Source organism: Corvus hawaiiensis, chromosome 3, assembly GCF_020740725.1.
Source record: "Corvus hawaiiensis isolate bCorHaw1 chromosome 3, bCorHaw1.pri.cur, whole genome shotgun sequence".
NCBI classification, from domain to species: domain Eukaryota; kingdom Metazoa; phylum Chordata; class Aves; order Passeriformes; family Corvidae; genus Corvus; species Corvus hawaiiensis.
Window position 1 is genome coordinate 107,452,963 of NC_063215.1, and position 26,356 is coordinate 107,479,318.

The 26,356-nt window shown below is 48.1% G+C and overlaps 2 protein-coding genes and 1 long non-coding RNA gene across 4 annotated transcripts; 1 reads left to right on the forward strand and 2 right to left on the reverse strand.

Moving 5' to 3' along the window:
• The first annotated feature begins 1,884 nt into the window (after positions 1–1,884).
• On the forward strand, positions 1,885–6,976 carry LOC125322372 (protein NYNRIN-like). The gene is made up of 2 exons (XM_048296026.1): positions 1,885–2,632; positions 6,972–6,976. Exons 1-2 carry the CDS (start codon positions 2,023–2,025, stop codon positions 6,974–6,976), a joined length of 615 nt encoding a protein of 204 aa, XP_048151983.1. The 5' UTR covers positions 1,885–2,022.
• Positions 6,977–10,616: 3,640 nt separating this feature from the next.
• On the reverse strand, positions 10,617–18,518 carry LOC125323883 (TOG array regulator of axonemal microtubules protein 2-like). 2 transcript variants are annotated; one of them, XM_048299259.1, is made up of 5 exons: positions 18,487–18,518; positions 17,429–17,532; positions 15,861–16,065; positions 14,461–14,677; positions 10,617–10,931 (listed from the first exon to the last, which is right to left on the reverse strand). In XM_048299259.1, exons 1-5 carry the CDS (start codon positions 18,496–18,498, stop codon positions 10,696–10,698), a joined length of 774 nt encoding a protein of 257 aa, XP_048155216.1. In that variant the 5' UTR covers positions 18,499–18,518; the 3' UTR covers positions 10,617–10,695. The 2 variants fall into 2 exon arrangements, 1 of the variants encoding a protein (XP_048155216.1); XR_007202678.1 differs by lacking the exons at positions 14,461–14,677; positions 15,861–16,065; positions 17,429–17,532; positions 18,487–18,518 and adding an exon at positions 12,110–12,162 and having other exon boundaries at positions 10,846–10,931.
• Positions 18,519–21,621: 3,103 nt separating this feature from the next.
• Positions 21,622–24,353, reverse strand: LOC125323896. Its single transcript, XR_007202682.1, has 3 exons — positions 24,217–24,353; positions 22,423–22,528; positions 21,622–21,662 (listed from the first exon to the last, which is right to left on the reverse strand). It is a non-coding gene; the product is annotated as an uncharacterized LOC125323896 (long non-coding RNA).
• Between the last annotated feature and the right edge of the window lie 2,003 nt (positions 24,354–26,356).

Genomic DNA, 26,356 nt, shown 5'->3' on the forward strand with positions numbered 1-26,356 from the left:
TTGGTACCTGTGATTGAAAAGTCTCTCAAATTTGGGTTGTTAGTAGAATGTGAATCCAGGTACAACACACCAATCTTGCCAGTAAAGAAAGCTGATGGTAAAAGCTACAGGTTGGTACAGGATTTGAGGGAAATCAACAAGATAACACAGGACATACACCCAGTGGTAGCAAATCCTTACACACTTTTGACAACACTAACAAATGAATTAGGGTGGTTCACTGTTTTAGATCTCAAGGATGCCTTTTTCTGCATTCCTGTGCATAAGAATAGCCAAGAACTCTTTGCTTTTGAGTGGGAGAATCCAGAAACAGGGAGGAAGACCCAGCTTACCTGGACAGTTTTACCACAAGGATTCAAAAACAGCCCGACCATCTTCGGAAAACAGCTGTCAAAGGAGCTTGAGGACTGGAGGAAACAAGAACCAGGAGGAGCGGTTCTCCACTATGTTGATGACATCTTGATAGCGGCCAAGACACGAGATGACTGCATCGAGCTCACTGTAAGTCTGTTGAACTTTTTGGGCCAAAGTGGGTATCGGGTCTCGAAAGAGAAGGCACAGGTTGCCAGGGAAACAGTAGTATACCTGGGCCTAGAAATTTTCCATGGACATCGCCAACTCAACAGAGAACGGAAGGAAGCCGTCTGTCGACTTCCAGAGCCCCATACCGTAAGGGAGATGCAGGCCTTCCTGGGAATGGTAGGTTGGTGTCGCCTGTGGATATCAAACTACGGTATACTGGTGAGACCTTTATATGAGGTCCTTAAAGCAGCTGAAAAGGGGACAATCGTGTGGACAGAGAATGCCAAGGCTGCATTTAAACAGCTGAAACATTCCTTAATGTCAGCCCCAGCTCTGGGACTGCCGGACTTGACTAAACCTTTTGAACTCTTTACACATGAGCGACTGAATGTTGCTCTGGGGGTACTGGCACAGCACCTTGGAGACCAGCGAAGAGCTGTGGCCTATTTCTCAAAACAACTAGACAATGTCGCCCAGGGTTGGCTAGGATGCTTGAAAGCTGTGGCAGCAACAGTCCTTCTGATACAGGAGGCCCGTAAATTCACCCTTGGGCAGCACATTGTCGTGTATGTACCCCATGCAGTGATAAATGTGCTGGAGCAAAAGGGGGGACACTGGCTCTCCCCTAGCAGGATGCTCAAATACCAATCTGTGTTGTTAGAACAGGATGATGATACTCTAAAGACAACTTCTGTGGTCAACCCTGCGATGTTTTTATCATCTACGTTACTTGACAGTGTGCCTGAGCATGATTGTTTGCAGACAATAGAGGAAACTTATTGCAGCAGACCAGACCTGAAAGATGTTCCTTTGAAAGATCCAGACTGGGAATTGTACACTGACGGGAGCAGCTTCATGAGAAACGGTAGGAGGATGACCGGTTACGCCGTAACCACCTCAGGTAAAATCATTGCGGCAAAAGCCTTGCCTCCAGATGTATCATCCCAGAAAGCTGAACTCATTGCACTAACGAGAGCTCTAGAACTGAGTGAGGGGAGGAAGGTGAACATACAGCCTGATTCCAAATATGCCTTCAGTGTTGTTCATGCCCACGGAGCTATTTGGAAGGAACGTGGCCTGCTGGCCGCTCAAGGTAATGAGGTTAAGCATGCTAAACAAATTCTTGCACTTTTACAGAGCATTTGGAAGCCTACGGAAGTAGCTGTCATGCATTGCAAGGGTCATCAAAAAGGGAAAACAGCCCCCGAACTGGGAAATCGTTTGCTGACAAAACAGCCAGGGGGATTGCCGAAAAAGGCATTTTTGCAGTGGTACCACAGAAAGAGATAGATTTGTCATCATTTACCCCAAAATATGATCACAAATTAATTACGTTCCTTAAGGCTGAAGTCAAAGAAGGTGGGTGGGCTGTTACCCCGGTAGGACAAGTCGTAGTTCCACCCCGATCCTTCGGGAAATAGCCCAACGAGAGCATGAAAGTACCCACTGGGGAACAGAAAATCTTTTAAACATTTGAGGAAAGTAGTGATAGGGAGAGGAATGACTGATATTGTACAATCTGTAACAAGCAAGTGTGAAACCTGCTGTAAAAACAACCCTGACACAAGCAAGAGAGTTGTGTTAGGAGTGACAAAGACAGGAGATCTCCCAGGAGATTATTGGCAAATAGATTTTGCTGAGATGCCACGCAAAGAGGGATGCAGGTATATACTGGTACTGGTTGACACCTTCAGTGGATGGCCTGAGGCTTTCCCCTGTCGCACCAACACAGCAAAAGAAGTAGTGAAAGCTTTGCTTAATCATATAATACCAAGATTTGGAGTTCCTTTGGGAATGTCATCAGATAGGGGACCACATTTTGTTGCAACAGTGGTTGGGGAAGTTAGCAGGATTTTGGGACTTACCTGGGACCTGCACACACCATACAGGCCCCAGGCAAGTGGCAAAGTTGAACGCATGAATGGGACCCTCAAAACCCAGATTTGCAAGATTTGTCAAGAGACATCCATGAGATGGGTTCAAGCCCTGCCTATAGCCTTGCTGAGAGTCCGCGTACAGCCAAGGCGAAGGGACAACATCAGTCCCTATGAAATATTATACGGCAGGCCATACCAGGTTCCACATATCCCGGGGGAAATTCATATGAGAGGTAAATATTTAATGGCTCTGAGCTCCACTTTGCAGAAGCTCCAGAGATTCGTCATGTTATCCAAACCAATAGGATTGGACATACCTGCTCATCCATTCCAGCCTGGAGACTGGGTCTACATCAAGTGGTGGGACAGTGACCCCTTGCAAGCCAAGCGGAAGGGACCATTCCAAGTTTTGCTGACCACTTTTACTGCAGTCAAGGTTGCTGGCAAGGGACCGTGGATTCACTACTCCAGAGTGAAGAAAGCTTCTGATCCTGAAATCACCAAGAAGACAGAGACTGATACAAATCAGAAAGATGCAGTCTAAACTGTTTTTTACATGTTTGCTGTTTGCCCAACTGGTACCCATGGTTCAGGGTTCACCCCATGATTTACATAAGACGGTGGTCCAAAATGTGTCCAAAATTCTTAATAAGAGCAATTGCTGGATCTGTACTCAGTTACCACCCCTAGATGGGAAGGGTCACTGGCCATTGATTGGCATTTTAATGGAAGAGAACCGCACTGAAACGTGGGAACCAATTAATAGCACCCTTCTGCCTCCCATTACCCTGAGTGGCCTGGTAGAGCGTGCAAACTATAAGGTTCCTTGTGCAATTGTAAACGCCACAGGAAAAGCTGTTCTTCCTTCAAATTGTCATCAGACCCATTTCAGGGAAATAATAGACCCAAGAATTGCAGCAAAGATGAAATTGACAGGGTGGAGACTGGCTCAGCCGTTTGGGACGGGGTTGTATTGGATATGTGGTGATAAGGCCTGGAAAGTTATGCCCGTGAACAAAGACCAGGCTTGTGCTATTGGGGCTGTGGTCCCAAATATAACAATATTTGACCATCTTGAAAAACCAAATGAGAGGAGAAAAAGATCTCTTAATCCCCTCATTGAACGTCCCACAATTTTTCATAGCATAATCAGAGCCCTTGTACCCGCTTACGGAGTAGTTGCACTGGAGAGAGCAATTGTAAACATCTCAGCTGTCATTGAACATATTGAGCAGCATACTGCAGATGCAATTTCAGCCTTACAAGAAGAAGCTGACAGTCTGTCCCGTGCAGTTATGCAAAACAGGATAGCTCTCAATTTCATACTTGCTGCACAAGGAGGTGTATGTGCTATTGTCAAAACCTCTTGTTGTCCTTATGTGGACCAAAGTGGAAGAATTAAGAAAGATTTGGATGAAATTTGGAAGGGAACTCAAATTCTACATGAAGTGGCTTCTAGAAATAAGACTTTAAAATTTGATCATATTTTTGATACCCTCACCTCATGGTTACCAAGCTGGGCCTGGGTAAAAGAAATATTCTTCATAGTTGTAATTGTAGTTATTATCTGTGTAATTTCCTGTGGAGCAGCTGGTAGTGTAAACCGGTTCTGTGGGTAAAAAATAGAGGAGAGTAGTAGACAAGATAGAGTTTTGTTAGTCTCTAAAAGGGGGGAAATGATGCCATGAAGATTTTTGCCTTTTCTTTTATACCCCTGTTATACTTTTTTACAACTTCTGTATTCTTAGTGCTTTTTGCCTACATTCTTGGACTTGTTTGTCAAGCTAAGAGACTAAACATTTTAGAAGCTTCGTAGCTAGGGATCAGTGTGCCCCAGACCCCAAGGTCCTCTCCAGAACACATTCTGTAAACCAAGATAGAACCATCCAGGGGAAGGTTCCTTGGGGAGGGGGGCTCACTTGAGCCTCTCATTGGGGAATCTTTGATAGATATGCTAATTAGTAAAACCTATAATGTTATACCCAATGTTGAGAGGGGAGACACAGAGAGATAGACTCGGCAGGGTGCATCTTGATGCCTATGACCTGGACGTGTACACCTAAGGATCCTTAAAATAAATACCAAGGTAAAATCCCTTTTCCCCTTCTAACCGTGCATGGCTCTTGATTTTAAGACCAAGAAAAGGCATCACAATGACCCCAGCAAAAGCTCCTGCAATGGCTGCCCGCCAGCAGAGCAGGGCTGTCAGCTGTGAACCAAGTGTTGCCACAGGCAGCAGCTTACCCAGGGCAGCAAATCAGGAGCTAGGAAGGAGCTGATCTGAAGGCCAAACCTCCTTAGCTCCTTCCAAGAGCACTGCAACAATTCCTCATTCCAAGGAGGTGCAGTGCTGGACACCAGAGCTCTGTGTGAGGACTGGAAACAAGTTTGCTCCCACCAAGTGCTGTGATGGTTTCTGCAGGAGCTCTGGGCTCCTGTGCCTGCCGGACACCATGCGGAGAGAAGGAGCCGAGTACACTGACACACCTTTGCCTCGAGCATAGCCCGGCCTTGACCAAACACACTGAAAGGTTTCCCCTTTGGCCCATGTCTCGAAACGTCCGGTCAGCTGTTTGACGACTCCAGTTGGTTTGGTGTAAAAGAACTTCCCTCAGAAATACTAGTGTCTTGGGGTAACTTTATGATGTGTATCCCATATTGCTGCCCTATGCCCAGAAATTAATTTTTGTGCCTTTTTATGCCTTTAAACTGAGCCTGAGAGGGGGAAGGGAAAACTGAGCAAAACTTTTTCAAAGCAGTTTGCAGCTTGTTCAAGGTCACACACAGATAGTGACTTTTTCTCCAGCTGCGGCAGGGGAGGGAGGAGGCACCCGGCTTGCGGCTGCCCGGTCAGCTTTTGGCCAGTTGTTCAGTTTCTTTTTCTCCAGAGAGAGACTGAGAGTTGAACTTTTTTTCCTTCCCAGGAATTTCAGATTTTCTCCCTTTTCTACTGGACTGCTTCAATTATCAGAGCACATCGGGAGGACTTTCCATCAAGCACAGAGGGCCTGGCCCTGGGCCAAGTCTCAGCTCAGAGGAGACCAAAGGGAGGACTCTTAACACTTTGCCAGGTTTTTTCTCCACAGCGAGAGATTTTTATTAGTTAGCATTATTTTCCTTTTCCCGTGTGTTTGTTAAAGAAATCGTTTTTATCTCTTTCACTTTCCTTTGAGGAAAATTTATTTTTTCCCGAACCTGGTGGGGGAGGGGTGGTGATGTGCCTTCTCTCAGGGGATATATTTCTAAATTTGGCCAAACCGGTACAACTAGGTTTGTCTTCCTCCATGCCTTCCTCTCAGCAGCCTTGGGGATGTTCCTATGTGAAGCCATCTGTCTCAGTTTGAGAAAACTTAGGGCAGTCTGGAATAAGTTGTCTCCTCTAAACTGTTCCAACAATCCCTTTCCAGCAATAGGAAATGAATACTAATAGATGAAAGTGGAAAAAACCCAACACTTTTTTAACAAACAGAATGCCCACAAGGCAAGGAAAAATAAGTAAGTAACTTGTAGATATCAAAGTGTCAGACCTCACCGTCCTCCCACTGGAACAAAGACCCAAAATGCCAGAGGAAAACCCGCCCAGGACACGCGTTACAAGATGGCGCTGGCTTCTCTCTCGGGAAAAACAGGAGCTATCACGGAGTAGTTCTAGCAGCAGATGAAAGCTCGGTGGCTCGCCCAGCGTCGACTTCCACCCCACGGCAGAGCTCCGCAGAACGGTCATGGCAGGTGAGGCGGCTGGGCTGGTGCCCCTCGGGGTCTTTTCTCCCCGGCGTGGCTCAGCTCACAGACTCTTGGGCTGGGAGCGGGGCCACTCCACTTCTGCAGGCACGATGTCCCCGGTCTTGGACAAACAGTTTTCTCCTAGGAGAGCCCTGCATACTGTTCCACACATCTTTCCTAAAGGCCCAAACCAACTCCAGACACTGTACCTACAGCAGGTTTCCACAAAGGGCTGCAGAAATCCAGGACAGCTGCAAGTGAGTGTCGGAAGGATTTTATCCGGGTCCTGACAACAGAAATCTTAATAATCTGAAGGAATTTCATTCAGATGTAGCATAGGATCTGAGTTTTTTCTATTGATATGTTTCATGATGACGAACAAGCCGGTACAAGGCTGACATGTGAAAGCATGAGCATGTCCTCCAAAGTGACCAGATTAATTGTCCATTTTATTATTCTTCTGGTTTTTCCCCTCATATAAGCCAAGGCAAGCTTTTCCTGGAGACAGAACATGTGTGGGATGAACTGTGGTCCCTCACAGGGTCACAGGGCTGGCAGTGACAAAGCAGGCAATCTGCTTCATTGGGAACCACTACAGAGCTACACTCCAGTGTGGGTTTCAGTAGCAGGGTATTATTAAGAGCTCCTTTCCTGCATGAGGTACAAAAAGAAGGTCCCTGATGATCATCTTGCAGCCATGCATAAAGAAGTGATCCTGCTGCCCTAATTAAGCTTTGGCTGTGGCAATGACACTCTTCCCACTCATCTTTTTACACAGACACTTCAGGTTTTGCCCCACACTCTTGCAATACTGGCAGTCGCTGTTTCCTATTTACTGTTCTTCCCCAGAGTGATGGTATAGCTGCAGCTTGGAAACAAAATGCCCTGAGATCTGGGGATCTTGAAGGAGCATGAAATGCTAATTAAATGTTAATCTGGGTAGCTACCCAGATCTGCACTTACCAGTATTCTGAGGCACCAGCAGGAGGATCATGCATCATTCCCGTTTGTTGGTGTTCCTGTTTCTGGTGTGCAAGAGCAATGACTTAGCGGAGAGACAGAAATGCCCCTATTCAAACAGTGGGTGTGCAAGTAGACATGAAGTTTCACTGCCTTTTCTAGGATATTTTAGAAAGATCTAAGAGAATATTGCAGGAGGGAGCAGGTGCCTAATTTTGTCTCCAGAGGAATCCCCAAAGGACACATCCACTCTGCTGGTGATGGCAACCCCATAAGCTCACGGACTAGTTTTCCCTGACGCATGCCAGCCTTCCCAGGCTTTACTAGTCCGGGATTTGACCCATAGCTAAGCAAACACACGCAGCCACGTGACACAGAGTTTTTCCTCCAGAAAACCTAATTAACACATTCACATGCATTTTCTTCTCTAACATCCGAGCCTGGAAACCATGAAGACTTTGGTGTCAAAAGGTTACAGTTTGCACAGGGCTCAGAAGTGTTTTTCCCTAAGGCAGAGCAAATTGACATGTGAGGTTTGAAAGCTTCAAATGACTATGTGTATTGGGTTGACCCTGAGTTGATGGACAGTCTTTGAGACCAATGATGCTTCTCACAATTTACATATTTAAACCACACAGAAAGGCAGGACTGGCCCTTCTTGTCGGAGCTCGCCTGCTGGAAGGTGGCGGGGGGGGGGCTCCGAGCCTCCAGGCCCCGCCAGGCCGGGCCGGGGCCACTGCCCCTTCCCCCCTTTCCCATCACTGCGGCACGGACCCTGGGTCGCTGCAGGGGGACTGTCCCAGAGCCGCAGGCAGCTAAAACCAGCCATGGACTGCCACAGCTAAACCCATCCAGCGCGGCTTCTGGGGACAGGCGGGTCCCTCTCCTCTCCATGCGGAGCCGGCGGAGCCAGCGGGAGCCGGCAGAGCCTCCTGTCTGCAGCCAGCACACTTCGTGCCGAACTGAAGAGGACACCACGCAGCCAGCAGCACAGAGGGAGCGAGGCTTTCCCCACCGTAAAGCCTGAACAAGAACACCCTTCAACATGGCGGCTTCAGAGTCAGAGAGAAAGAGAAGTGAGTCACGTGGGACGGAGCTGAGCATGGCGACAGGAGAAAAGAGGGCGGTGCCGCGATTCTGGCGCGCAGCTTAAAAGAAACCTTCTTGCATGCCATGGTAAGGAACTGTAATACCACAAACTGTTTGTCTCTTTAATCCAATGGAAGAACATGGGGGGATGAAAAATCCTCGTGTGGCCTGTGAAGATTGTGAAGAGTGCCTATGCCAGGCTATATAAAAGTAGTAAGAGGCTGTTAGAGACTTGTGGCAAAGAAAAGCCTTTGTGTGCAGGCCAAAATAACTTATCCTTAAAAAGATTAATAACCCCATGTGGTGGCCCATGTTTTGCAGCGTGAAAGAACTGTGAGATATTTCATGGGAGGGATGTTCTACACACAGCAGATTGATTGTTTCCGAGCGGGTCTGCTGTTAGTGGCAGTTTGGGAACCACGTGCAACTGAAGAAAAACCCTTTTTTCCTTAAGCATAAGAGAGACTTTTCAAGAACTGGAACACTGACTAACATCCCATGTTCTGTTATCCTTGTGTGAGCTGGGTAAAAGGAGAGAAGTGCTGGAAAGGGGGGGGATGGGGGGGGGGGGGATTTGCTTTAATTTTTTTTTTGTTATTTTCTCTTTACTTTTAATTCTATTAGTAATAAAACTCTTTCATTGTACTGCAACTGTTCAAGGTTGGTGCCTGCTTTGCTTTTCTCCTAATTCTTATCTCACAGAAGGAAAATAAGTAAGTAATGAATATTTTGAACCAAAACCACTACTTTACTTGGTGTTTCTGCCTGGCTTCGAACACACTATGCTACTCACTAGCTACACTATGAAAGGCAACTGAGAAATAATTTCTGGAAAGGCAGCATTGTCAGTGATCATGCAGCCCACCAAGAGCTGGAGCTGAACCCAGAATTGCTTCTTTCAGCTAGGCAGGAATTCAATATGCTGGCAAGCACTGGTCCATGGTACCAAATGATCCCATACCCGTGGGCTGAATGGCACCCAGGCTAGGGTACAGATTTGAGGAACCCTTGTCACCTGTTCAATAACCTCACAGTCCGCTCATCCTTCTGCAAACAAGTTGCAAACAACGCCGTTGGACTGCTGTCCTGGGTAAATATACATACAGATGCCTTTTCCAAAGCAGTGCCTTTTTTCCCAATGAAATACACGTCCTCTTCTTACCTATGGAATTGTGATTGAAGACACCTCTGAGCCAGATCTGTCTGACGTTGCAAAGGAGCAAAGCTTTGGGATTTGGGCACATTCTCTTTGTTGCTTTGCTCAGGCCTTTTGTGAGCACAGAATAGATTGAGGCAGAAAACTGGAGACTACACAGGATCTTCTGGGTCCATTGTCCCCCAAACATGGTAATAGGTGGCCCCATTGTAATGCTAAATAACAAACAGCAGCACAAATGACATGAAGAAAACATGGCAAAAGAGGAAGAGGAGAGGCGCTGTGAGGAAAGAATACCGTGAGACAGTGGCACGTTGAGTCAGCTGCACTCTGACAACCTCTAGGCCAGCAGGTCTCACATTCTCGGCTTGTTTTTTTTAAAAATTATTTTATTTAAAACAAACAAAACCAATCAAAATAAAATATATACTGTTGAAAATCTAGTTTCAAAATTTAAAAGATAAAATGACAACACATTTATTCAAACTTACATCTACATGTCAGAACATATGTACATCTGTAACTACAAAGCCTAACGTATAAATCCAAATCTTCAAACATTCTTCGGACAGGCAGCACCTTCTTCCTGAGCTCGAGGAAAGAGAGCTCTTCTGGACAGGAGGCAAGGGCTTTGTCGGTTAGGGAACATAGGAAATGACCAAGGAAAACTTCTTGATAAGACTGTAGCCAGTCACGCCTGCAAAGTGGAGACACAAAATATAACAGAGGCCGCAATGCAAACCTAAAGCATCTGAAGCTACGTATTTAATGGGACAGACCACCTGGAAACTTCTAAAGAGCTGCACAGGGAAACACTCTCCTGCCAGCAGCCACTTGAGGCAGACCAGGGAGACACCCTGACCCACTTGCACAGAGCCAGCACAGGAACAGCCTGGCCTCTGGGCTGCCCTGGGACAGCAGGGAGCCCAGAGGCCTGTGCTTTCCAGGAATGGCTCAGCTGCACACGCACCCTCCTGCTCCTCTCCCGGCCCCACAGCTGAGCAGCCCTACAGCTCCACGGGGCACTGGGAGCAGCACAGCTCAGTGCAGGGGGCACATGCAGGGCAGAACTGTTCCCTGGCAATGTGCCCAGGCTCTCTAGGCTGGCACAAGAGCCTTCCTCCCGCCAGAGAGCGGCCCAGCTCCCGCCTTACCTCTTTGTGAGGCTGAGCCATGCTCAGCCTTCACCTTGTCCTCAATTGGAAGTTGCTTCAGGCACCCCATGCCACGACTAGGAAGGGGGGTGGAGAGAGCGGGGGCAGGTGCATACCCTTCCTTTGCATTCTGTCCTTTTTGGCACAGCTAAGAAGTCACGTCCGGAGGTGTCCAACTCAGCACTTTGTCATCTTCCTGCAGGTCATTGAGCCTTCACCAGCCCAAAATGTCGGAGAGGTTTTCCCGCACATGCGGAGGCTGGCTGGCAGCATGCTTCCTCAGCTTGGCGCCCATCACCTTGTAGAGGGCGCAGGCAAGCTTGGTGACCACAGTGCGGACATTGGCGCTTCGGACAGGCAGCGCCTTGTTCCCCAGGAAGGACCAGAGCACGGGCAGGGCGTAGCGCTGGACGACTTCGGGGCTCCTGGGATAAACCCATGCCACAAGCGCTGCCGGAAGAGAGACACAAACTTCTTAACCACCAGCCTTAATGCAAACAAGGATCTACCTCTAGTTGTGATTTTGGGAGTCTCTCTGGCTAAGATCAGTGAAATAACAGTGAGAGCCCCATGATCCAGAAATGGGCAAAGCAGCTGAACATCCCCAAAACAGAACCACCAAGCCCTCAGGACTAATTTCTCCAGATCCGATCCTTGTACCTGTGGCAGACTTCACAGCTTTACTAAATCATTCCACAATCTGTTTCTGGCATGATGAATGACCAAAATGTCAAATTGCTGTTTATTTCCATTTAGAAGTTGTCTAAACCCACTGCTGAAGGTTTGAAAGGCACTTTAGAGAGGAAATTGAGAGATTTCTAATAAAAAGGATGACTCCGTTTTTGTGACCTGGCTTAATTAGCAGTGGATTTAGACCCCGCTAAAGCAAGGCTATAAATAAAGCAAGGCTATACACTGTCTTCTCTAGTATATATTGAGGTTATCATTTTTCCATCCCTTGGCTATTGCTGACATAGCAAGCTCCTCTGAGCAATCAATTATCAGCTGCATTTGGAGCATTTTGGGCAGCGCTGACATAGGAAGACCCTGACTGCACACCCTGAAATGCTCAGTCCAATGGCACTTCCACAGCACAGGCAGGGAGCCTCAGCACTCTGCTTCTGCCCCTCTGCCCCCAAAGGCTGCCTTGCACAAAATCCGTGCCTCTAACATGTGTGCTTAGTTTTGACCTAAGCTGTGAACCCCAGGCACTGCAGGCTTCCGCCTCAAAACTTTCCAAGAGCAAAGCAAGAATTCTGTGAGGACAAAACAAACCGATCCCCTGAAACAGCATTTGCCACCATTTTCCCTAAAGGATCAGAGCTGTCCCTGAGCTTCCAAGAGAGGAGCCAGCTTGGGAATTTTTAGCCCCTCCCTTTCCTGGAGGCAGCTTCTGAGATGCCCCAGTGAGAGCTCAGCCCCGAGGCCGAGTGCCGCCCCCATCTCAGATGCTGCACACCTCTGCAGCAGCCAGGGAAAACCTGCCCAATACACCTTCCATGGGTATTGGGCAGGAGGGACAAGCTCAGCACCTCCTGATTTGGAGGAGCCACTCTAGTGTCTATTCACTGGCATTCCCTGTAAATTCTGCCTCGGAAGACCTCTTGCCTTAGAAGGGGAGGCCATACCTGAGAGATGCTCCGTGACATCCAGCAGAGCTTGGCCCTTCAGTTCACTCCTGCGGTGGCTGAACTCTTTCATCAGGGATACTTTATCTACAAGGGAAACACACATTTCTGCTCTCTCTTCTGAGGTCATAAGAGAAAGGACAGTGGTGTCATACATGAACTCCCTAATTAGCTTGGTCTTTGCATGTTAAGTGTTTTGATTAGTTAATTTTGGGTTACACAACTTTGAGTGTTAATGTTCACCCATCAGTCCAGGTACAAATATCAAGTTCTGCTATTAGTGTTTTCACTTGTTCAAAGCAGTTTATCTGCACCAGTTCCAGTTAAAATCCCCTAGTTAAAAGTGTCCCAGTTAAAATTCCCTTTCCAACTTTAAAAAGAGTTGTTTTTCTCATGTTCTCTGTATACTTTTGCAAATGTTTTAAGATGTGTTGGATGTATTTTAATATTTATTTTAAGGGTTTCTACTTTGCTCAGAACCAGCTCCAAACCCCAGTTTCTAACAGCCAACAGCCAGTTTTAGACCTTTAGCCGTTGGTCTGTAAGTAAGCTCCATGGCAACCTGAATCTTAATAAGGACATGTCACCACTCTTACTCCAGCTGCTACTACCCCCCTGACAACGACGAGCTATTGGTAGACAGAGATAATCTGTCAAAAGGGAAGCACCAATCACTTAGGACCAAAGGGGTGTGCCATGGGCGGTCCATGGGCGGACTGGGGTGGAGCAAGGGTACTATAAAATAGTGAGTCAGCCTCAGAGCAGGGGCAGACCACTGCAGATTTAGCTGTAGTGGGTGCCAGTGCTGGGCACTTAAGCCTTACTCTTATTTAGGAGCCTTCAGTAATTTTTCTCTGACTTTTGGGTTAGCTGAAAGTCAGCCCAGCAGTGCAAGTTTTCCACCGGAGGTCCAGTGCTGTCTAAGCCCAAAGATCTCTAATCCCTATGTTCCCGGAAATACCTCTTGAGCCACTAGGATCCCAAATTTTGATATTGTCCTGATTTTTATAATTTTTCAATTTTTCTGTTTTAATAAATTATTTTAATTTTTCTAAGAGTTGTCTCGTTCCTCACAGTGGGGAGGGAAAGGGCAGGGGCAACTACATTTTGTAAAAGAAAGGAAATTCCTGCCGATTTTTGAATCCTTTTCTTCTTTCCTTCCAGCCTACTTGGGAGGATTTTATATTCCAAAAGAAAAGCTCTCCTTTCACATTTTAAATCCAAAGTTGTCTGCTGTACCAGGAGCTATGTTAAACATTTCACATCAGGGACCTCAAGACTTCAATCACACGTAAGCAGTGAAAAGGTTTTGCATCCCAGAGCTTTGCAGAAGTGATCTTCTCACTCCCCTATGGAAAAGGGTGAGAAGGCTCCAAAATGCACACCTCCGTTCCCACCTGAAGGATAAGCTGTTTTTAAATTGTCAGGTTACCTGTGTGGATCTAGGGACAAGACTCCAAGTTACTCATACAAGAGCTGTTAGTGCTCAGTGCCTCAGTAGCCTGTGGGGTTCTGTAACATCTGTGAAATCAGATCTTGGCAGAGAGACTGGAAAATGAACTGATTTCCCAATACTTGACCGGCGTACGTATTTTAGTTTTTCTTGTGCCTATCTGTTGCGGTTTCGGGGGTCTTGTTTAAATTTTCTGTTGCTTGCATTTGCCTGCAAGCCTCAAGTCCTACCACTCTAATAAGCCAAGGCAAGCTTTTCCTGGAGACAGAACGTGTGTGGGATGAACTGTGGTCTCTCACAGGGTCACAGGGCTGGCAGTGACAAAGCAGGCAATCTGCTTCATTGGGAACCACTACAGAGCTACACCCCAGTGTGGGTTTCAGTAGCAGGGTATTATTAAGAGCTCCTTTCCTGCATGAGATACAAAAAGGAGGTCCCAAATGATTTTCATGCAAGCATGCAGTAAAGAACTGATCCTGCTGTCCTAATGAAGCTAATGCCTATGATGTGGAGCCTTCCAGGAGGCTGCTCTGCAGAGGTTCTGATGCGCCGCTGTCCCTTCATGCCAACAGCAAAGCTATTCATTTGGGAAGTCAACTGGGGCCCAGGCAAACTCCAAAAATCCCTTTGGCCCTGAATTCCAGCAAAGCTGTAGTCCAGCACTTCCTCTTCAGACAAGCAGCACAGAGCCAAGGGCTCCTGGGACTTTTGGGAAATGCTGATGCACATTCAAGCCTGGTGGGGGACTGGTGCGTAAGGACTGCACCTGCACAGCTTCTGGTGGATGTCAGCTGGAGGTTTCCACAGACAACAACAGCTGTCAAGGCACTCAGCGTTCTCTTGACTCGCAGAGGCAGAGACACACTTGAGGAGAGTCCATGCCAGGGCTCAGCCTTACCTAAGTGAGCCATGGATTCTTCCAGCGCTTTCACAGCTGCGGCATAAACCCCGGGGTCCTTTGAGTTTAGGTTGTTTGTTATTCCTTCAACCAGACAGATGATCACCGGGTTTAAGCCATCTTTCAGGATGCCTATGATTTCAGCCAGCACGTCCAGCGCCTTCTGCTTCACTTTCTTGTGCGTATCACCAAGTCTCGGGACAAAACAATCAAAAATCTGTGAAGAGAACAAACAACATGAAAGCTGAATTAAAATGTCCTTGTTTGAGGAAGGGACGCAGAAGTGAGCACTCAGCAATGTAAAAGATGAAAGTGATCCTTCCTGTCAGGTCAGCACTTGCTTGCACAATTTCCCTGTTTTCCTGTGGGCCACTCACTGGAATGGTTGCGCAACCTCATGCTGGTTGAAAGATTTTCATATATTTTGAAGAGCTTTGGGTGGGGACAGAATAGTTCCTATGGTGTTTCTCTCCACATTTCAGTCATTAAATTCATCCCATTTATTGATGCAAAACGGTATCTTTGCTTTTGAAGTATGGAACCAGATATTTACAATGCCCCTTTTTCTACACAGTTGCCTCAAGTTCTGAGGGCAGTTACGATTTTGCCAAAACTATGGCTGGAGGAGATCCAGGTTTTGTTCCATCTGTCTCAGAACCTGTGTCTGGAGAAGTGCAGGGCTCTGATCAACTCTTCCAGGATCCAGACCAATTGTCTACCCAGCAGGTAGACTTCTGAAATTTAATGTGCTGGACCGCTCTCATTAGAGCAGGTTCAGTCCCTTGACAGCCACATTATCAGGCACCATTTTCTGGACAAAGGGAAAAAGCAGCTACTGGGAGGAGAAGGAAGAGATCTGTCCCTAGCCATTTCCCTCCTTTTCCAAATTGAAAAAAGACCCCCCCAAGAATGGTGAGCACCGTCTTTACCAAGAGGACTAGGGATGCCGATGGAAACGAGTAACCAGAGTTGTGCCTGTGCAAGACAAGTCGGAGTTTACAGAAGTATCCTTTTAAAAAAAATTGGTTTAAACCTGCCCAGCCTGATACTTCGCTTCCCCATCCAAACCCATTTTTTTGTCTAGAGAATAATTGCCACGCTTTCAGTGGCTGGATTCCCTTCACTTAACCCAAGTGGGAGTAGGAGACAGCAGAAGTTACACCAGCAGAAAACTCTGTCCTCATCTGATGAACAGCATCAATAGGCACCTGCCAGACAAATACATCTGGACCGAAAGAACTTGTCCTGAAGCGTGGACCTGAATTAAATATTTCAGGGTAAGAGGCACCAGCCTGTCCCACACAGCCAGGATGTAGTGCCAAGACACACTGAATTAACTTGCCTGCTGCAGGCTTGGGAAAGGAGCTAAAGGAAAGGAGCAATGAAGACACCCTACATACTTGGACAGTGTTAGTGGAGACGAGCTGGGGGCGGCTTTTGCACAGGTCTAGGAGGAGTGCCACTCCTTCCATCCGTGTCTTAAACTCCTTGGCTTCCAGGAGATTGTACAGCTTCTGGAGCGGCTCCGTTTCTTCCACAGCCGGAGGTAACGTGACCTGGGCTTTTGGGCGGCGTAGGAGGCGTCCATCAGAGGTAGACTTCACCCTGGAGAATAAAACCAAATGCGGACCTGTTGGTGATCATACCTTCAGTTAATTGTGAGCAGAACATCTTGGGGAGGTTTCCTAATGATGTGATTTCAAGCTAGAAAATCCTGATCTGAAAAACAACGGGAGACCTCATGACAATCATTACAGGAGACAATCTGCAAGCAACATTCTCACCAGTGCTTACTCAGGAAAACCAAGGATGAGATGCATCTCACTTCTCTCCAGACGGCTTCCCAGGTACACATGTCGCACTGCTTTGTGAAGAAAGAGAGACGCTACTTCCATGTTTAAATGCCTCATCATGAGGGAGGTGTGCGTCTTATAATAAGGAAACTCATCCCTCTGGAGAAGTGTCTCTACAGCAGGCATGACAATCTGGAAAAGCAGCTCAGATGCATCTGAACAGATGGATAGGGGCATATCTGAAGGATCCAGAAAATCCGTAACAGGGATAAAAACAGAAGCCAGACATCCCAGCACTACGCTCACATGATTGCTTCCCTAGAGACTAGATCCACAGCTTAACAAACCCACTGGGAACAACTCTCTTGGATCAGCCTGTCTCTTCCATGAGCATGGGAAGATCCTGACTACGCTACTGAGGCATGTGGTCACTCTCCTGCCAGCGCTGAGCATGAGAGAGCTAAATAAATCCCCTCTGTTATCAGAGGACAACAGGTACAAGTAGCTCTCCCACTGGCAGGAAGAGACAGCAAGGACCAAATTCCTGTCTCAAATGCTGATTGCAGCACAGGGGGAAATAAACCAAACATGCTGTCCATCAAGCAAACAGTATGAAGGACAGGAATGTCAAGACAAAATGTCCACATTGAGACACCTGTTGACCAGAGTTGCTCAGGAACTGGCTTGCTACTTACTACTCATCTTGGTACTGTCTGAGGGTAAGAAAACCATGACTCAGGAAGGCCAAACCACATGCATGGGAAGTGCTTTTTTGGGGAACGGCATCTTGCTTCTAGACTGGGACTTCTCATCAAAACACCCATCTGAAAAAGACTGCTCTCAGAGGAAAAAAACCCTGCTTGAATTTACTTGTCCCAAGTGAGGCAGCGGAGACATGGCCCTCTCACAGCCTCCACAGCACTGTCCTTGCCACTGCACTGGATCTTCTGAGCTGCAACCAATGGGTGTCTTTTTGTCGCCCATTTTTTGTGGAAACCCTTCCAGAGAAGTTGTGTTCAGCGTAATGCAGAAGGAGACATTTTTTATGATAGAGCATTTGTAGGGAAAGGAAACAATCTCTGGCACAGGTCATCTCCACCAGAAAGATTTTCCTGAGGAAGAGACATGTAAAGCTTGCCACGTGCTTTGTCACATCTAACTAAAGTGCTCAGTACCGTTTACTAGAAGGCAATGTGGCCTGGGGCTTCTTCGAGCCATCGCTCCTCTTCTTCACAGGCTTCTCGACAGATGGGTGTTCATCCTTCTGCGTTTCCATCCCCTACAAAGGCATAAAGAAACCCCATGGATCTTTAGAATGTAAAATAGGAAATTACCTGTTTAAAACACAACTTATAACCAGGATCACTGCTACCAAGGCTTGGGCAAACCTTTCCGAACTTACAGAAGGAAACAGGCCAGAGGTTCAGTGATGCCAACTCTTTGTTTTCAATAGCCCAAGGCAGGTTATGGCTGCTACCATACTGAGCAGCAGTCTAAAATCCCCAATTCATTCCTCTTGAGCATAAATGGGAATAATGCAAACTGGTAGGGAACTAATGCTCTTAAAGGAAGCTGCAGAAAAATTTGGACTCTTTGGAGGTTGGCCCATTGTGTTGGAAGTTGATTTGGTTCCACACTCACTCTCCCTGTTGCTGCACAAAGGCACACTCCCTTCTATAATGTAGGTAAAAAGAATAAAAATACCCCAGGCAAACAAATGATTTTCCACTGGATGCTGCTGAATTCACCAAGCTTCTTCCAGCTGCACAGGGCATGACAGCAGGGCAGTATTCCCAGAAGACAGACAGTAATTGTAGGAATTGGGATTGACTGGGACATCTTTTGAATATTTGGAAATTTTCTTGGCACTACTGCTTCCTGTGTCTTTTGCAAAGACTCTGTTATCTCCAGAAGCACTGTTCTCACTTAATTGCGTCACTGGGGGCAGAGTAGGGATAGTGGGGTGGGGGGTTATGCTTAAATGTAAACCCATTTTCTCCTCTTTCCCTTCCCTGTTTGTGGCCAATATTCAAAATATCCAATACCCCACTTTTCCTCTAATATTATCAGTTCCTTTGTGCTCTGCAGATGAACAGGCTACAGATCAACAGTTCATTCCCAGGAGCAAAATGATTTGGCAGAAAAGGAATGAGGTAAGATTAGGTATGTTTGATCTCATATCAGCAGTGGCAATACTTGCACAAAGGAGACATTTCTCCTACCAAGCACTTACTTTCTTCTTCATTCTTGTCAGAATATCTTCCAGGTCACGGGTGGAAAGAGATTGTTCCAAAAGCCTTTTAAATTTTTGGTGATTCAGCATCATTTTCACCATCTCCTGTCCATAATACCTAAAACAAGAAAGAAAGAAAGAAAGAAAGAATAGAAGGTGAACAAACAAAGGAGGAGTGTTAACAGAATAAGCTGATACCTTAACCTCAGCAGCTGCCATACCTGCATGAGAAGGCATTACCTACTCAGCAAAGAGAGAGATTTACCTCCACTTGTCACTGCACAGTGCTGTCAGCTGAACACAAGAGGCAAGAGGAGAGCGTGGGGCAACAGAAAAATACAATCTCACTCTGAAACTGTGGGTGCGCTTCTGTGGCATCGAAGGATCCCAGGGAACAAGCAAAACACCTCTGCTTTGAGTCAGAGCTTATTAGCAGTGTCTTGCTGCCATTGCACAGTAATTTGCCTTTCTTTAACTGGCAGGGAAGCCAGGACCAAATGCCTCATGCTTGCTTTTGATTATTCTATACCATATGTATGCACAGGGACAGCTAGTTGCTCATGCATTCTTGGCAGCTATTAATGGGAATTGAATCCTCAAAGTGAGGGGATTTGGGTGGTTTGGGTTGATTTTGCCACTAGGAAACCACAGTTTTCTTCAAGAAGCAATTTGGAGGTCATTCAGCCACAGATAAGAGCATTATAGAAATCTGCAGAAGAGGTTTAGAAAGACTGAATACATTGGCTAAAGACCCCTGGAATATTTCTAGGAAAGTCTTAAGTTAATGAGAAATAGATGTATGCGATCCTTCAGTGATGAACATTAGCCAACATTTTGGCTTTGTCTTGTGCACCTAAGGCCAAGCAAAACTGTTTGACTGGCTCATCTGATGGCTCTTTTGATCTCAGGAAAGAATCATTCAAGTCCCAGGAAGCTGGCAATGCTCCCTCTTGCGGGACAACCTCAGGTTCCCCAGCACAGTCATTTCCCCAGACAAGCCAGGGCAGTGGTCACAGCACCAAGCCTGACAGAGCTCAAGAAGCCTTTGGACAATGCTCTCGGGCACATGGAGTGACTCTTGGGGGGCCCTGCACACAGGCAGGAGCTGGACTCGATGACACTGATGGGTCCCTTCCAACTCAGCGTATTCCGTGACTCTGTGAACCTCATCCACACAGTGAGGGAACTTAATATTTCCTTTAGCTTCCACTCTTTTGTGGTTTTGCCCTTTACAGCCAGACACCCAACAGTTTTCCTGTTTTAGGAGGTGAAATGAAGATCATTACCTTGTGTCCTCGTGACAGTCCTGAGCAAGCGTCCCTGCCGCATGCGCCAGCCTCTCAGCCCTGGGCGTTCCTGCGAGCTTCGTGACTCCAGTTTTCTCCATCAAGGACAGGAGGAGTTGGGCCGTGCACTTCCGCACCTGGACGTGGCGGCTCCTGGGAAGAAGAGAGCGGACACTGGGGCACAGGGAGCAGAGGGACACAGCGCAGGCCTTGGCCAGAGCATGCTCCCTGTCATTGCTGGGGGAAGGAGGCCTGGGTTCTCCCTGACACTTGGGACACCTGTAGAAGGTTCTGTCCGCAGAGAAACACAAAGTTAGCACTCTACAGAAGGACTGCCTGCAAGCAAGAGTGAGGAATTCAGTCTCCCTGCACTATCTGATACTCAATGTCTTTCCCCAAATTCACTCTGAGAAAGAGGGAAATTAAAGACAACCCAGGCTGACCCATCAGGGGCCAGCCACTACACAGACAGCCGCAGCAGGATTGAGGATATTTGCACCCATTTACCCCCAAATCTGCAGACCTTGGGAAAGAAACAAATGCAGGGAAAACACGCTGTGGGACATGAAGTTGCAGAATATTCTGCAATGCAGCCAGTTTCTTCTGTGAGGCTTGGCGAGAGATACATCTGAACGTTTCCCCCTTTTCCAAAGCTGAGGAAAGGGTGGCAGTCAGTTTAGCCAGCTTGTCCTGTTCTAGACAGTGTCTCTTGGGGACTATCAGGCCCAGCACCAACACTTAAGGCAGCACCTGCTTCAGCTGTCCCATGGCAGTCGGCCTGTGAAGGTGCCTGTACAGTGATTCATCATCTCAAGGCTAACATGAGACATCAGTTTGAATAGCAAGTGGGCCTCTAAGGCCAGGACAGTCCTACAAGACTCCTCTTGGCAGGAGCTGCACCTGCTGTGCAGGCTGTGCCACACCCAGCACGTTCTCCCCCATGTGCTCCATGCCCCAGCAAGAACCCTCCTTACTTCTCAAGTGAATGGCATAATGAGGATGCATGGTTTTTCCCAAGGCCTCTGTGGTTAGGGCTGTGAAATATCAAAGAGCGCTCACAGCTGCAGTTGCAATTGTCCCTCTTCCCACAAAACCACAGGGCTCTATCCTTAGCCTTTGCAGGCACTTTCACTTGCCCACCATTCACCACATCTAGGCAACTCGGACAGACTGGGAGAACTCCAGGAAGCAGCAGCAAGCTGAGTCAGGGGAGGTTGAGCTTGGATATCAGGAAAAAGTTTTTCACCCAGAGGGTGGCTGGGCACTGGAACAGGCTCCCCAGGGCACTGGTCACAGCACCAAGCCTGAGAGAGTTCAGGAAGCCTTTGGACAATGCTCTCAGGCACATGGTGTGACCCTTGGCGTGTTTGTTCTGTGCAAGGCCAGGAGCTGGACTCGATGAGCCTGATGGGCCCCTTCCAACTCAGCATATTCTACAGCTCTGTGATTCTGTCAACTAAAGGGCTGCATGAGGGCAGAAATAGGTGACAAGAGGAAAGAAGTGAGGTTGATTGGAGAATCAAGTCACTGAGTTCACAGAAGATGCAGGATACAGGACCCTTCCCTCCCACCATTCCCATTCTCTCTCTCAGCCCTTCTCCCCCCCCACACACAATAGAAGGTGAAGAATATCACTAAGAGAAGAAGAACCTACTGGACTCCACTGTCCATGAGAGCAGTCATTGCTCGTGCAGGAGTCACATGCTCCACCATGACTCCCAGGGTGTGACTGGCTGCTTTCTGGACAAACTCTGGGGAGTTCCACACCATCTGGAGAAGGACCCGAGCAACCTCATCCACCTCCGAGTCCATGTCCTTCTGCAAGGTCACAAAGAGCTCTCCAAGAGTGACGATTGCAGAGTAAGACACCTTTGAGCGAAGGTTGGTCACCTGGGGAAGTCATGCGGGGAAACATAAGAATCACCTTGAAAAGAAAACCAGTTGCCTTAGACAAAAGTCCCAGGAAATGACAACACTTCCCGCTGTGTCCAGGGGAACACAAAAGCACAGGCAGAGCAGAAGAGCACAAGCACAGAAAGGCACTTAACTCTGGCACCTACTTGTGCTAGGCCTCAGGCCTGCTTCCTGCAGGCCTAAAACATATTATTTCACTTAAAGTGTTCTACTTAATTCTTCTGGAATGTCCACTGCTTTGGTTTTAGGCCCTTTTATTCAAAAAACAAAGAAACAAATTAAAGCAAGGGCTGCTCTCAAGCCATAAAGGCACAAGTCATAAAGACAAAAGAGTCATTTGCTCCTGTTTGAAAAAGCAACAGCAGCAGTTGAAGCCCTCAGCCAGGAAACAGAAAACACAGGCTCAAGTCTACAGACTAATTGGCAGTGTTGAATTACAGCTTGGGCAGAGATTTGGACTGCAGCAAATAACATAATTAGTGTCTCCGCTTCTGCATTTGCACGTTGCATTGTAATGGCAGCTCGCTCCAAGAGGAGAGTGTCAGATGCCCGACCTACCAGTAAATAGAGCTACATGTGCACACAGATCCTATAGAGAGCTGACAGACATGAGAAAGATAAGGTCTAGAAACAGAAATGAAGGCAGTTCCTGAGCACACAGGGAGATGAACAAGCACATATCTACTGTACACACCGTGTATGAAGCACGGAGGACGATTCAGAACAATGTTCTTACCTCGTTGGTAAGTGCCAAGCAAACCTCACGAAGTCTACAAAGAAGGACTTCTGAGTGGGACTCAGCCAGGTGTTTGATGCTGAAGAGTCCCTTCTCCTTCAGCTCCCTGAAAGGCAAGTACCAAAAAGAGTGACTTTCTCTCCACCCAAGAACTAGGCAGCACCCTCTGAATTTACCAGGCTGGCGGCTCAGTCAAACAAAGGGAGGTGCTTTTCAAGCAGTACTTGATGAAATCGTGGAACTCGCTGCCACAGGTTGCTGTGGCTGTCAAAAGCACACACAAATCCAAGAGGCAAATACAGGGCTTTCAGAGTCTTCATTTGTGGCTGTTTAACAAGACAGCCTTTCTGAAGTCTCTGGCACATGAAGTCCCTATGTCAGTGCTTCCTGGAGGCTGTGAGACCGTGCCATGCTGCTGTTTCTTGTCACCTCCCTGTACCTGTCCCTGAGACACAGTCCCATTGGGCTGTGTCTGGGGCATTTGCCTTCTTTGCCAGCCCCAGCAGGCAGTTCAGCAGTGAGAGTCTGCACTGGCACTCTGTAGCTGAGTTTCCACTCTGCAATCTAGGCCTGTCTGTCACCCACTCCACTCCACCTCACACATTCCCCAGGAAAGCAGCAGGATGCCCCAGAAGATTCCACACCAGGGCAAGAACAGCTGAAAGTCTGGCTTTTCCCAAAAGCCCCTACCTAAAACAGCAGCAACATGTTATTTACAAGGTGCAAACAACTCCCTCTCTCAGCACTTGCTTTGGGCAGGACCTGAGCTACAGGAAGGCGCGTGATGCATCGGGGCTGCAGCGCAGGGCTGGCGGCCGATGCCACGGGCATCCCTGAGTGTCACCCGGACCCCCCCACAGCTGCAGAAGCTCTCTGCACCTCACAGGGCACCAAACAGAAATGGGGAAGAGAAAGCAGAAGAGACAGGGCAGAGCAAAGGCGACTGCACAAGGAGATGCATCGCGGCAGATTTTTCATGCTTATCCCAGGGTGAATGGAGTCCTTATCCCAGTGTGAATGAAGCAGTGAGTAGATGATAACCCAGACATCAAAAAGACAACCAATATCACCTAACATTTGTGGGGTTATCACCTCTGGGCCTCTACAGGCCTCCTTCTGTCTGTGTCTAAGTTTGGGACACATTGTGAGTATTGACAAAACATCTCAGGCCCATATGAAGCAGTGAGAAGGAAACAGTTGACTTGCAAAAGTGCAAGATTCCTAGAGGATTTTATTTCTTTTTCCTTCTCTTCTGCCATGAGCCCCTCAGGACTAATGACAGGCTGAGTGACTCTATAGCACAACTCAGTGCATTTCTCAGAAAGAAGAACTCCCTGTAGCTGCTCCTGGGACTCACATGCGGAAGGTCACGGGCAGACCCTGACTGCTGCATCTGCTGCCAGCAGTGGGGCCAGAGACAAATCTTACTCAGTCCCACTGGGCCCCGAGGCACCCAAATCTCTACACTCCAAACTGCTGCCATCCTGCTTCTGGCTTCAGCCAGCAAATCATCTTGTCCCACAGCTTTCTCTCTTCCCTCAAGATTTCCTTTGCAGCCCCACAGAGCAGCAGGCAAAGCGAGGAAACAGCACGGACCTGCTGCAGCTGGAGCACTGCTGCAGACCAAGGCCAAGAAAAGGCTGCTCTCAAATCTTTATCCTCTCTCTGCTCTGGAGTGGTTTCACTGGTGCCCCTCGGCCCTCTGGGCTGCTGGGGCTCAGAGGCACTAGCAAGATGCTCTCCTAACCTACCTTAACGCTAAGAGGGAGACAGAGTGAACGGGGCCTTTCTTACCAGTCATCGCTGCTGAGCAAGGAGAGTGCCTCGAGCAAGGACTGCTGTGGCTCCAAAGAGGCTCCGTCCTTCTGCCCCTTCCCACGGAGCGGCTCCTCTCGGCGCTCGGCACCAGTGGCCGTCTGCGGGGTCACTGTAAGGAGAGGGTCAGCCATGAGCGCTGCAGCCTCGGGCAAGGCACCCCGCCATGGAGCGGCCTGCAGCCCCATCTCCCAGCCAGGCTTCCATGAGGTACAAACTGGCACTGGCTCAGAGAATTCCCTGCTCTCTGGCTCCTTGCTTTCTCCCAGCCCCCCCAGCTGGGCACAGCTCCTTGGCTCAACCTGACAATTGCCCACACAGCGCCAGCTCCCAAGTGCCACAGGTACCACAGCCAGCGGCACGTTCCTGAGGCCGCAGAGCTCCCACTCCCTGTGAGACAGTGCCCACCAGCAGGACTTGCTCCCCACGAGGGACCCCTCAGCTGCCTCTCCTGTCTCAGTGCCCTGATTTCCCCGAGCCCTGAGGACAGAGGCACTCTGCAACTCCCTGAGGAAAGACCTGCAGCTGCCTCGTGACAGCACCAAGCCGAGCCTGAACAAGCGAGTCCTGCTGGGCCCGGCTGAATCCCCTCAGAGCAGCTACCAGGGAACAGCGATACCTGACCCTTCACACCTCACAGCGCCTCTGTTCCCATTGGCTTCAAATATTCTAGACAGAGGGCAGCTGAGTGCACTTACATTTCAGCCTGCTCTTGGGAAGGGAGTAGTTCATGGATTTTGTTCTTTCCAAGCATCATGAATCTTTACTATTTCAATAAAGTACACACTGGCTGTATTTGAAAGATGCTGAGGTGAAATTTGTTTGTCCTCAAATGGACTTGTGTGCACACTGTGCAAGCCTAAGCTTTCTCTTGTGGAAAAATGGAATCTCTAGCCCAGATGGTTGATAAAAAAGCCTTCCAAATGCAAATTGATGATAAGAATACGTAAATACAGATGCAAATTGTTGGCAGACACAATCTCTTGATAGTCAGTTTACAAGGTATGAGAAAATTCAGATGATAAATGCATTTCTTAAGAAACCCACTTGTCATCCAAAGGACTCTTGATCATCAATTTCATGTCATGCACTCAACAGGTCGTTTTCTAATGTGTACAAGGAAACACCTGAGCTGTCTCAAATGATGGAGTTTAAATATTGCACAGAATCTAGATGAACTGCTCTAGACTCTGTAGAAGTTTTGTGCTACCCTGCATGTTCTCACACAGTATGGAGGAAGCGTAACATCAAAAATATTCAGATGGGAGCTAATCTGGCTGTCAGTGGTGTACCCCTATCACTGCCATCAGTGGTGTCACTGCAGAAGGATGTGGATGTACACATCTGTATTCAATAGGAATGGGGAGCCATGTCAGGCTAGTTCTGGTCAGTTTTGACCATGGAAGTAGCATCACTAGAAAAGAGCACTCAAAGTATCATTCCTAGCTCCCTTCTTCTTCTCTCACCCTACTCAGGATCATAGCACAGGCAGGCTGCCCTCACAGGAGAGGCAAGAGCCACTAGGGACTATGTGCTGTGTATTCACTGCGGGCAGCAAACAGCCTGGGAGCACCAGGCAGCCCCTCCTGGCTGTCACCTGCTACACAGGCCGCTGTATTTGGGTGGGGTGACACAGGAGGCGCTGCTTGTTCCCTCTTGGCATTGCAGGCCGTGGGATGGCAGCGGCGAGAAGCCATTGGGCACTTCTGGGAGCAGCAGCACGGCTGCACCAAGTGGCTGACTGCCATGCAGAGACAACCCTTGCTGGGAGAGCAGGAAAGCTGGCTGCAGAGGTGGACAGCAGCACAGGCAGAGGGCCAAGATGGAGAGTGGACAATTGATCGTGGTGGTACTCGTAGGTGCACAGTGAGCACACCCTGCCAGACTGCCCCGAGCTCATCCCTGCAGTTACAGCTGCCTCCTGGCACCAGTGCTGTAGTTTGCTCTATCAGGATGGGCAAAAGCCAGAGCTTAGGTCTTTACCATTACTTTATGCAGCTCAGCTTTCCAATGGATCAATAAGAACCAACTGCTCCAGTACTGCCGAGCTGGAGTAACTCAAGAGTAGATTTGCTGTTCATTCTCAGCACAGGCTATGAACCCAAGATCCCAGCTGTGG